Below are 13,300 nucleotides of genomic sequence, written 5' to 3'. Positions count from 1 at the left end.
ATGGACAATGACCCAAAGCAGACTGCAAAAGCAACCAAAGAGTTTAAGGGAAAGAAGTGGAATGTTATGCAATGGCCAAGTCCATCACCTGACCTGAATCCGATTGAGCATGCATTTCACTTGCTGAAGACAAAACTGAAGGGAAAATGCCCCAAGAACAAGCAGGAACTGAAGACAGTTGCAGTAGAGGCCTGGCAGAGCATCACCAAGGATGAAACCCAGCGTCTGGTGATGTCTATGCGTTCCAGACTTCAGGCTGTAATTGACTGCAAAGGATTTGCAACCAAGTATTAAAAAGTGAAAGTTTGATTTATGATTATTATTCTGTCCCATTACTTTTGGTCCCTTAACAAGTGGGAGGCACATATGCAAACTGTTGTAATTCCTACACCGTTCACCTGATTTGGATGTAAATACCCTCAAATTAAAGCTGACAGTCTGCAGTTAAAGCACATCTTGTTCGTTCCATTTAAAATCCATTGTGGTGGTGTATAGAGCCAAAAATGTTAGAATTGTGTCGATGTCCCAATATGTATGGACCTGACTGTATATGAATGTATAATAGTATGATATAACCGTGTGTTAATAACCGTGACTGTGGGGGGACATTAGAGTGTAAGCTCTTCTGGTGCAGAAAATGATGTGACTAGTTCAGTGTTCTCTGTACAGCACTGCGGTATATGTCAGAGCTATAATAATGTATAATAGTAGTGTGTGACTGTGGGGGGACATTAGATTGTAAGCTCCTCTGGTGCAGAGACTGATGTGACTGTTTCAGTGTTCTCTGTACAGCACTGCGGTATATGTCAGAGCTATATAACTGTATTATAATGTGTGATTGTGGGGGGACATTAGAGTGTAAGCTTCTTTGGTGCAGGGACCGTTGTGACTGACTCAGTGTTCTCTGTACAACATCATTGCATATGTCAGCGCTATTTAGTACAGTCTGTTTCCTTTCTATTATATTACAGATACAGTATCAGAGGTGACATCAGGAATTGGTTGTCCATCCAGGAGGATTCTGGGAAAATCCAATTGCTGCAGTTCATGGACAGAGAGAAATATGGTGACACTTACGGTGTGTCAGTCTTGGCGCAGGAGGCGGGTGGGTCATTTTTTTTAGCTCTCTACCCTCTGAATGTAGAGTGATTACAACAGACAGTTTTCCCCCTTTCTCCACATTCAGCTGACACACAGTCCAAGTTTTTTTAGCTATTCATGAAAAGCCAGCAAATCTGAACACATTTGCCTTTCTAGATTGGCCAGGAATTAGGGGCCATTGGCCAGCTATGGTCACTCCATTCACCGGAGTCTTGTGGTGATATTTGGCAGCACTCGGTGGAGAGGGTGTTTGCTGTCATGCCTCATTTGGCCAATATGTTTTATCTAGCAAACCTTCCACTGGACCTTCTATTAAGCTTCAGACCCATCACTGGCTTCTCTTGTGCCCATAAAATACAGCATTATGGACACTAGATGGCGCTGATTAGCACTGGATCATTTCCTATGATCAGGAGCTCCATCTAGTGTTCATAATGCATAATTTTTCTGATGCATGCTATTCTTATGAATGAAAAACGTTCAAACTGGAGAGAAAATAGCCTAGTAACATTCAGTTTTGCAGAATTAGGGGTTATGTTATAAAAGGCAAATAGGCTGTGCACATTTCAAAGTGCAGTTACTTCAGAGCTTAGTAAGTGAGGTGAAGCTTCACTTTGCAAAGAATACCCAATCACATGCATGGGAAATAAGAAAAAAAAATGCATTTTTGCTTGCACATGATTGGATGATGGAAGTCAGCAGAGCTTCTGCTCATTTACTAAGCTCTGGAGCAACTGCACTTGCAAAGTGCTCACACTAACTGACTTTAGTAAATCCACTCCAATGTATCATTGACAAGCAGCTTCCACCAGAAATTTCTCACATGGGCATTGAGCTCCGTGACAGATTCCCTTTAACAGCCAAGGGTTTTGTACACTCCAAAAATAGCATCTATCCCTCTGGGCCTTTAATTGTTTAATATTTTATTTTGGGAAGATGACTCAGAACACGAACCTGAATCACCTTGCAGACAAGCTCCCTCCATTAACCCTTGCTTGCCAGGGCTCATCAGTGCAGGCTCACTCCCCAGAATGGAGGCTCGTCTGGGAAGAGTTAACAGTGCTGGCCGGGCCGCTGATCTAATGTGGAGTAAATGGCAGTTTGTTTATTGCGCTGAGTTGTTCCAGATGATTCACATCTCCATGATGTCATACGGAGTTACATCTCAGTATAACAAGGCGACTTCATCTCCCTCCTGTACCTGACAGTTAATTGCTGTTTAGCTGCCGTGCACAATCAGATTCCACACTAATAGGAGGAGCTGGGCTGCTTCTGACTTTAAAGGAGAAAGGACGGTGGTGTTTTCAGGGTCTTCGCAATTTCCTGCCCCTCAACTGAATAGAGCCCAAATTACTCAATTGTGCTTCGAAAATCTTCTGGGGGCATATATTAGGGATGCATCCCACGGTATTGTTATTGTAACATATACCTGGAGCAGGGGCGGACTGACCATTTGGAAACTCGGGTACTGCCTGAGGGCCCGGGGCCAGTAGGGGGCCCCGTGAGATGCCCCTGGTACCTTTTTCATAGGCTTTTTTGAGTTTGGGCAAGGACACAGGGGCCCCATGATCCCCTATTGCCCAGAGGCCCCATGAGCTGTCAGTCCGCCCCTGACCTGGAGGTTCTTGTTTGACTTAGAGGGTCCCCATGTGTTCTTCTCTCACCCTATTAGGGTCCCGCAGTTGGAAAATTAAATTGGCACACTGAGCAGCAGCTTCAGGAGATCATTTGAGGGGATTTGTGATATAGCAGTCATCTTTCAAGATCTGTGTGGACCCCTTTTATTCCAAATAACATAGATGACACACGACCACAGTCCTTCACATGAACAGGAACCACAAATCAATCACAAGGTGTCTCCCATCGAAAAGGGCTCTGCGTGTCCCCAAAATATTATCTGATCCTTGGTGTGCTGGTGCGCCAGAGTTAGCCTCAGGATAATAGTTAGCGTGGGGATAAGAGTTAGGGATAACATTAGGATAAGAGTTAGGGTTAGTGCTCTGTTAGGGTTAGGAGAGGAGTTAAGGTTAGAGTTATGGTAAGAGTTAGGATACATTAGGATTAGTTTTTGTGTTATAAGAGTTAAGGGTAATGTTAGAATACAAGTTAGTGTTAGAGTTAGTATAGGTGTTAGGGTTAGGGTTAGGATATGAGTTAGGGTTAGGATATGAGTTAGGGTTAGGACAGGATTTAGGGTTAGGATATGAGTTAGGGTTAGAGTTAGGTTTGGTGCTATTAAAAAAAGCTAGTGTTAGAAGTAGGATATCAGTTAGGTTTAGGACAGGAGTTAGGGTTAGAGATAGGGTCAGGATAGGAGCTAGGGTTAGGACAGGAATTATAGTTAGGACAGGAATTAGGGTTAGGATAGCAATTGTGGTTAGATTTACAGTTAGGATAAGAGTTACGTTTAGGATCAGAGTTAGGGTTACAGTTAGTTTTGGCGATATTATAAAAGCTAGGATTAGGGTTAGGATAAAAGCTAAGGCTAGAGTTAGTGGCAGAATAAGAGTAGGGGTTAGAGTTAAGATAAGGATAAGAATTAGAGTAAGCATTAGGTTAAGAGTTGAGGTATTGTGCTGTTAGGCTTAGGATTAGGGTCAGGATAAGAGTTAGGGTTAGCATTAGGGTTAGGGTTAGGATAGGAGTTATGGTTAGGGTAAGGACAGGAGTTAGGGTTAGGATAAGAGTTAGGGTTAGCGTTTGGGTTAGCATTAGGGTTAGGGTAAGGGTTAGGATAAGGGTTAGGGTTAGGAGAGGAGTTAGGGTTAGGATAAGCGTTAGGGTTAGCGTTTGGGTTAGGATTAGGGTCAGCGTTTGGGTTAGGATTAGGGTCAGGATAAGAGTTAGGGTTAGGAGAGGAGTTATGGTTAGGGTTAGGATAAGAGTTAGGGTTAGGGTAAGGGTTAGGATAAGAGTTAGGGTTAGGCTTAGGATTAGGGTCAGGATAAGAGTTAGGGTTAGGCTTAGGGTCAGGATAAGAGTTAGGGTAAGGGTTAGGGTAAGGGTTAGGATAAGAGTTAGGGTTAGGCTTAGGATTAGGGTCAGGATAAGAGTTAGGGTTAGGCTTAGGGTCAGGATAAGAGTTAGGGTAAGGGTAAGGGTTAGGGTTAGGGTAAGGGTTAGGGTTAGCGTTTGGGTTAGCCTTAGGATGCATTAAGGTTATTAAGGGTTATATGAGTTATTTCATGAATTACTTTATTTTACTTGAAAAAAAAAGTGTCGTTGGGGGCCAATATTACAATAGCTTTATCATTTTCTAACAAATCTTATGCTATGTCATTCTGCCATCCCAGATCCAAATATCTCTCTACGGAGTTCTTCCACAGTCTTTTCTACATAAACTGATTCCGCAGATTTACTGACTTCCAACTACAGCTGAGATAAAATGGGCTCATTCTGTGTCCACCTGTTGGGCCCATTCACGGCCAGATGTCGAGCATTGAAAGGGCTGCTATTGGAGAGAACCTGTTTTCTTGCTTTCGTTATCCTCCCAAAACAACACCATCCGAAGGCCGCCACTCGCAGAGGCCAACAGAGTGCAATTATCCCTGATTGCCGCATTGTTCCGCTCTGAATCGAAATTAAGATTGCCTGAAATGAGGGATTAGCGGCACAATGGCGGTCTGGTGGGGTGTCACCACCGATTGGCTGCTTTTTACTCAACAACATGAAAGTCGGCTTCAGACTGAAATCCTTAAAGGGCAAAACAACATTTTCACATGGCACACACACAGGAACATGCTCACACGTACACAAGGGGCATATCTATCAAGCAATTATAAAGCAATAAAAGCAATCTGACATTCATCAAACATTCACTGTAGGCAAAAATACCTGGTGTGTGTTTTAAATGAGTGATTGATTCGCCACAAGTGAAAATTAAAACTGACTGCTTTATAAATATGCCCCATAATGACATGGAAACACACACATAATGACACACATAGGGGTGTAGTTATTGTTTTTTTAAATTGCAGTGATAACTCTCCTGTTAAAATAAATGTAAATTTGTTCTGTGACAACAAAATTGAACTTTACTAGGCTAGTTTTCTCTCAAAGTCAGATGTTCTCTATTCATAACAATAGTTCAAATTAGGAAAATACTGCATTAAGGCCACTAGATGGGGCTGATGACACTAGGAAATAAATGCTTTAATTTTTATATTACATAATAATTCTTAATTCACATTAATTTTACAAATGAAGAACATCCACTATGGAAGGAAAATAGTCTGGCAACATTTGATTTTGCCAACATTCACACAGAATGAATGTACATGCAGTTTTGCAAGATTATTAGTGGAGCAGATGTTTTATGATTATATGCCATAGGGACACACATTCTCATGCATTGACATGGGAACACATGCATGCACACATATACCCAAGGTGAGGCCAAAGGTCTGATTTTGTGAGTTCATGAGTCTCAGCTCTACAAACCACCCCTCCACTAATGATAAGTGCTTTCACATCCACTGAGGGACATAGGAATTCTCCTTTAGGTTATACTGCCACCTACAGGAGGATTGGACACTGACAAACATAAATTGTGTGCTTGTGTCTTGGAAGAATGAATGTCTTTTCCTTAGCTCTGCTGTTAAACGACTACCACAGTTTTTCTTAGTTTTCTTTGTTCTCCTCATCTAGGACTTTGCTCTTTGGTCCCTACCCATTTTTCCAACAGGAGTTGTTTTTTCTCTATTGTCTACTATTCAGGCTGTGAGTCCATATCTCTCAGCTACTGACACTTTTGTGTTGGGCATCCCAGACAGATTGTTTTGGGTCATTTGGTTCTTGCTCCACTTTGTGTGGTTGATATTACAGGTCCAAGCTGGGTCCTTCAAAGTGGTTCTTCGCTTTTCTGTTGGGATTTATTTCACTGGTTGTGTGTTTCCATGGCTTTTTCCATGTCATGCGTTGGTTCCCTATTCCCTAAGTCCGCCACCTGGTCTTCTGTTGACATGTTCTCCCAGTTCTACCAGATGGACATTGTATGGATGGTGGACATTATGGCCTCTTCTGATGCCAGCTTGGACTGTAAAGTCTTTTCTTGAGCCTGTTAGCGATTACTGTGTTGCCCACCCCTCAGTTGGACTGCTTTTGGTAGTCCTGAAAGTTAAAGACTAATAGATGAAAAAGCAAATAGAATTTTTGTACTTCCTGTGATATCCTTTTATTGGAACCCATTGATGGAGGTAGGCAGTAGTTCAACTTCAGGTTATACTGCCATCTACAGAAAGATTGGACACTGGTGAACACAAATTGTAGGTTAGACTGGGATAACCCCTCCTACCGGCCTGACTCATTTGTTTGGATGTGACCTAGTAAGATGGACATCTTTTCTACAGCTCTATTGTTAAAAGACTACCATCATTTTGCTAGCTTTCTTTTTTCTCCAATTCCAGAACATCAGTGTTCAGTCCCTCTCTATGGCTCCACTTTGCCAAAAATAGCTTCTTTTCTGCATGTTTTGTATTGGGTATTCGGTTCTTGTTCCACCTTCGGTTGGTTCAGGTTCCAGCTCTAAGCTGGGTCTTTAAGACTTGTTTGTTCACTTTCCTGTCAGGACTTATTTCACTGATTGTGAGTGTCTTTGGCTCTTCCAGCATCATAAATCAGTTCCCTTTTTAAGGCCCTCCACCAGGTCTTCTGTTTGCATGTCCTCCCAATTCTACCATGCAGACATTGTGTGTACAGTGGACATCATGGCCTCTCCTGATGCCAGCCTGGACAGTAAGGTCCTTCAGGTGGTCTATTGAGCTGAAGGTCATCCCCAGTTCTTTTCTTGTAGCTACTAGTGATTGTTTGCTGGGTTGCCCACCCCTCAGTTGGACTGCTTTTGGAAGTCCAAAACGTTCATGACTGTATACAATAGAGGGAGAGAATTTCCTTTTGGCAAAGTAGAGCCAGATAGAGGGACCAAAGATGTATGGACTTCATGAGGAGAGGAAAGAAAGCTAGCAAAAATGATGGTAGACTTTTAACATCAGAGCTGAAGAAAAGACATGCATCCTTCTAGGACACAAGTAAACAACTAAAGCATTCTGGTAGGAGGGGTTATCCTGGGCTGGACTACAGTTTTACTGTTTTTGTTTGCCAGAGTCCAGGCCACCACCTGGTCTTCTGTTCACAAGTTCTCCTAGATTGTTTGCTGTTTCCCACCCCTCAGTGGACTGCTTTTGGATGTCCCAAAATTTAAAAACTAATAGATGATAAAGAGAATACCTTTACCTTCAGGAGGTTTAGACACTGGCAAACAAAAACTGCAGGCCAGCCTAGGATAACCCAACCTATCTGCATGTCTCAGTTGTTTGCTCATGTTCTAGAACAAGGGTTTCCAAACTGCATCCCATGGGCCAGATGTGACCCTTTGCTTGCCTTTATCTGGCCCTTAGGGTGCTACTCCTTTCACTGATATGAGGCTCCCACTAACACCAGAAATGGGGAACAAAATCTCAAAGTGACACCAATTATGGGGCACTATTCCTCCCACTGACACCAATGATGAATTTTTTTTAATCCCACTGACCACCAAGCCTATAGAAATGTTTACTCCCACTGATGCCAGGGCATTTTATACTCCCAGAGGCCACAGTCCGGCTCCCCTATATTTTGAAGGGCAGTAAACTGGCCCTTTGTTTTGAAAGTCTGGAGACCCCTGTCCTAGACGAATGGACATAATTTCTTCAGCTCTGTTGTTAAAAACTACAATTATTTTTGCTAGTTTTTTTAATTCTCCTCATCCAGGACATCAGTTTTGGGTTCCTCTATCCAACTCTGCTTTGCCAAAAAGAGCTTCTTTTCCTGTATTGTCTGCTATTCAGGCTGTAAGTCTAAATCTCACAGCTACTGACAAATGTTGTGTTGGGCATCTCAGCTAGATCGTGTTGGGCCATTCCGTTCTCATTCCACTCTTGGGTGGCTCAGATTCCATCTCCAAGCTGAGTCTTGAGAATTATTTAATGTCAGGACTTATTTCACTGGCTGTGAATGTCCTTGGCTCTTCCAGGGTCATTCATCAGTTCTCTATGTAAGAACTGGTCTTCTCTTCACACATTCTCCAAGTTCTACAATGTGGATATTGTTTGGTTGCTGAGGGTTGTCAGGGTCATCTTAGCAGCATCATGGGCCCCTGGGGAAAGTAATGCACTGGATCCCATACCAGCCTGCCCCATTTTATACACCTACTCTCAAGAACTAAAGTATATATAGTTGATAGAATTAAATATATATTTATTAGTACTTTCAAAAAAACGGATTTTGAACAATATAAAAACATGACATAAATCAAGGACTAATCAGTATAAAGGGCACAGTTCGGGGGGGAGGCAGAAGGACACAATACAGGGGAAGTCAGGAGGGCACAGTACAGGTTCTGGGACACTGCTCTGATTAACCTGGGGCAGCTAAGTAAAAAGCGGCAAATCCGGGACAGTTGGCAAATATAATGTAATGCAAGATTATCATGGGGGCCCCATGCACCTAGGCCCCCTGAGCAGTGCCCAGGGGTGCCCATGCATTAAGACAGACCTAAGAGTTGTGGACTCATCTGATGCAGCTTCATGCTATGGTCCTTCAGGTGGCTGTTTGAGCTTCAGGCCATCCCGAGTTCTTGGGCCTTTTCCTCGTCGCTCACCCTTCAGTTGGACGTATCCCAAATGTTAAAGTCTAACAGACAAAAAAAATAAGAATTTTGTATAATGCTTTTCTTTGAGGCCATTGACGAACACAGGTCCCACCTATCTGTGTGTATGATCATGCCCTTGGTATAGCTTTGCTACAAAACTGACATATGCTGGTGGTAGGAGGGGTGATCCTGAGCTGGCCAATATCCCCTTTGCTTGCAGTTGTCCAATTCTCCTGTAGGCAGTAAAATCTGAATGTGAAAAACATCCTGGGTCCCTTAATGGACTCCAAGAAAAGGTGAGTACAAAGTCCTATTTTTTAACCCTGCCTTTTCACTTCCTGTCAAAGTTACAATGTTGTCACCAGGAAAGGAAGTGAGAGAATATCTCCCCAATGGGGAAACAAAACAATGTCGGGAGTTTTCACCATTCACTACTCTATCCGAGATGAAACGACCAGGAACTTTTCCTCGTAGGCACATTTTAATGCTTTTCTCTTTGGGTCTGTTCTTGCTCGAGAGCCGTTAATAAATTCTCCTTACATATACAGTTTATGATGAGCCCGAGCTCTGTCTGCCACGCGGGGTTTTGTTTTCATTGTGGAGACGTAGCTGAGTAGAAGGATTTTTATATTCTGATGAATGAGGCGATCGTAGCTGAACCCCTTCACTGCCACCAGAGAAACGTTTTCTGTATTATAACACATTTACGTACATTCCCAACAAAGGAGCCTTTTCTACAAAGAGAGATCACACGCATGATGAATATAAAAGATGTCATATAGAATAATAGAGTCCCTTCATGTCACCTCTCCATAATGACAAGTGTAGGATGGAACATTCCACCGGTATCCGTCAACATAGATGGAATAGAAGAATAGTCCAGTTATGGGAGGAGCAGAACAAAATCAATCAGTCAATTTACAGAACATTAGTCACAGCTCCCGTTATCTGTCCTTGTTCTGTATGTATGGACTATGCACAGTACCATTTCTCTGGTCCTGTATGCCGGGCGTAATTCTCGGTATCTGCCATTATTCTATATGGATGGACTCTGCCCAGTACCACTTCTCTGGTCCTGTATGCCGGGTGTAACTCTCGGTATCTGTCATTATTCTGCATGGATGGACTCTGCCCAGTACCACTTCTCTGGTCCTGTATGCCGAGTGTAACTCTCGGTATCTGCCATTGTTCTGTATGGATGGACTCTGCACAGTACCACTTCTCTGGTCCTGTATGCCGGGTGGAATTCTCGGTATTTGTCATTATTCTGTATGGATGGACTCTGCACAGTACCACTTCTCTGGTCCTGTATGCCAGGTGTCATTCTCACTATCTGTCATCATTCTGTATGGATGGACTCTACCCAGTACCACTTCTCTGGTCCTGTGTGCCGGGTGTAACTCTTGGTATCTGTAATTGTTCTGTATGTATGGACTCTGCACAGTACCACTTCTCTGGTCCTGTATGCCGAGTGTCATTCTCAGTATCTGTCATTTTTCTGTATGTATGGACTCTGCACAGTACCACTTCTCTGGTCCTGTATGCCAGGTGGAATTCTCAGTATCCGTCATTATTCTGCATGGATGGACTCTGCCCAGTGCCACTTCTCTGGTCCTGTATGCCGAGTGTAACTCTCGGTATCTGCCATTATTCTGTATGGATGGACTCTGCACAGTACCACTTCTCTGGTCCTGTATGCCGGGTGGAATTCTCAGTATCTGTCATTATTCTGTATGTATGGACTCTGCACAGTACCACTTCTCTGGTCCTGTATGCCAGGTGGAATTCTCAGTATCCGTCATTATTCTGCATGGATGGACTCTGCCCAGTACCACTTCTCTGGTCCTGTATGCCGAGTGTAACTCTCGGTATCTGCCATTATTCTGTATGGATGGACTCTGCACAGTACCACTTCTCTGGTCCTGTATGCCGGGTGGAATTCTCAGTATCTGTCATTGTTCTGTATGTATGGACTCTGCACAGTACCACTTCTCTGGTCCTGTATGCCAGGTGTCATTCTCACTATCTGTCATCATTCTGTATGGATGGAATCTACCCAGTACCACTACTCTGGTCCTGTATGCCGGGTGTAACTCTTGATATCTGTCATTGTTCTGTATGGATGGACTCTGCACAGTACCACTTCTCTGGTCCTGTATGCCGGGTGTCATTCTCGGTATCTGTCATTGTTCTGTATGTATGGACTCTGCACAGTACCACTTCTCTGGTCCTGTATGCCGGGTGTAACTCTTGGTATCTGTCATTGTTCTGTATGGATGGACTCTGCACAGTACCACTTCTCTGGTCCTGTATGCCGGGTGTCATTCTCGGTATCTGTCATTGTTCTGTATGTATGGACTCTGCACAGTACCCCTTCTCTTGTCTTGTATGCCGGGTGTCATTCTCATGTGTCTGTTCATAGCGTTGATTCACGCCATAGAAACGCAGTCCAGATGCATTTCTGCATGTGCATTTTGTTTGCGTTTTGGTGCGTTTTTGATACATTCTGGTGCATTTTTCCCTCTTTTTTTCTTCAGCTTAAATATTGACGTGTTCCAGTGCATTTTGGTGCTATCCGGTGCATTTTTCTATATGTTTTACAGCGTAGCAGTACAGTTCAGTGCAGAACAAAATGCAGCATGTTCTACTTATTGTTCTGGAACTGACCGCACTGGTGTGAACTACGCCATTCAAAACCATATAACCTACTATCCATGCTGTTTTGATGCAGAAAGAAACACACTGGACTGCATGTGGTGTGAACAGGTCCTTATTCTGTATGTATGGACTCTGCTGAAATACTGATTCTCAGTATCTGCTGGCCCGCAGTCTAGGGAAATGTCCTCCATTATCTGAAATAATCTAGATAACATAATGATCCTCTGTTGGTGTTATTAGTACTGAGGTTATATTTCCAATTCCCATCCCGGCTGGGTTGGTGGCTGTTACATGGAGATCGAAGAGTTAAGAGACGGGGGAGGGGGTTACCCTTTTACTCATCTCATGATCTCTCCTTTCATATTAGGAATAATTGTGATAATTGCAGCACGGTTTAAATGCAGCTCATTGCACAATGAATCGCTCCAATCCCCCACCTACTTCCCTGCCAGTTGTGGTCCCGGAACATCTGCAGAGAAGGGGGTGAGTGGGATTCTGTGTTAGGGACACAAACCGCTACAATGTATCACATGGTGCTGGGATATATACTGTATATATATATATATATGGGGAGCTCAGGATCACTAGCCAGACACTCAGAAAAGCGGCTTTATTGGTTTCTCGAAACAAATAAATAAAAACAGCTTTCCTCAGCAAAAGTAAAGACAGGCAGTCCATAATCCTGGTGTACTTACAACGACATAATGGCTCACCACCAGTTTACCAGTCCCACACCAGGGTTTAAAGTTCCTGTCTTCTTCCAGCGACCAGCAAATAAATGTCTCAGTCACCAGTCGCAGATGTAAACAACTCCACTCCACCTCACCGACAGGTGCCGACTCCTTTTCAGACCTCTCCTGCTGGTGGGTTAACCCCTTCAGGAGCAAAGTCCCTGTACTCAACTGGAGGCTCTTTCCCTCCTTAAGTCTCTCCAAACCTCTGAATTCCAAGTGACAAATGAGGACTTACCAGTCCAGGGAGCACTGTAAATCAGTCCCCTCCTCTCTGACTAGACCACCCATGAACCCCTCACCCTGCATAGTGAGAACACCTGGTTACTCAAACTGTGTTCCCATCAGGGGCGGAGTGACCATTTGGAAACTTGGGTACTGCCCGAGGGCCCGGGGTCAGTAGGGGGCCCCATGAGATGCCCCTGGTACCTTTTTCATAGGCTTTTTTGGGTGTGGGTGAGGACACAGGGGCCCCATGATCCCCTATTGCCCGGGGGCCCCATGAGTTGTCAGTCCTCCCCTGGTTTCCATCATCCGTCTTAAAGGACCATAACCCAAAGAGTGTAGACAGGTATCTGTAAAATATACTGTATATACAGGAAGAAACATGACAGACCTGCCGTCTTTCTCAGATCTGAAGGAACAATCTGTCAGTGAATGGTGGCACCAGTAGATGATGCCAGATGAAGAATTGGTAATTTTTTCCTCTGATATGGACTGCAGTCTGCTGTGAGGGGCATAGATACTACTTCAATGATATGATCAATAGCTTCAGAGATACATTGTAACAGTTCAGGAGAACACTGCAGAGAATTGGTAAATAAATGAAAACGAAGGTTCTTTTTAGAGATCTACACCAAAGCGTTTATTTCTGATACTCTGCTGGACCTGTCATTGGTCTCTGGGACTGTATTATCTAATAACAGGACACACTCTCTAAAAAAGAACCAAGGATTACTGGATCGTACTTGAAGGCTGTGTTCTACATTCAGTCATTCCCATCCTGTCATTCCTTTTTGGATATCCTACACATGGATCTTGATATCACAAATGGAAGAAAGCTCCATATCAGCTCTTGTCATGAACGCCAACACCTCTTCTTCATGATATCATTTGTACTCAATGCTTCCTAAAGTCTAGTGCACACGATCAGAAAATCATAAGTAAAATATTGCTTTTGAAG

General features: G+C 43.5%; 1 protein-coding gene across 1 annotated transcript in view; it reads left to right on the top strand.

Annotated features, from left to right (window-relative positions):
* CDH16 (cadherin 16) overlaps positions 1-13,300 on the top strand; it is a 93,242-nt gene that overhangs the window by 56,140 nt on the left and 23,802 nt on the right. The window contains exon 13 of the mRNA XM_089663773.1: positions 972-1,105. Coding sequence (XP_089519899.1) covers positions 972-1,105 — 134 coding nt within the window. The remainder of the gene's footprint in view (positions 1-971; positions 1,106-13,300) is intronic.

This window comes from Staurois parvus, unplaced genomic scaffold (assembly GCF_062004578.1).
Source record: "Staurois parvus isolate SC_StPar_1 unplaced genomic scaffold, SC_StPar_1.0 ptg001766l, whole genome shotgun sequence".
NCBI lineage: Eukaryota > Metazoa > Chordata > Amphibia > Anura > Ranidae > Staurois > Staurois parvus.
This window is presented reverse-complemented; position numbering and strand designations above follow the sequence as displayed.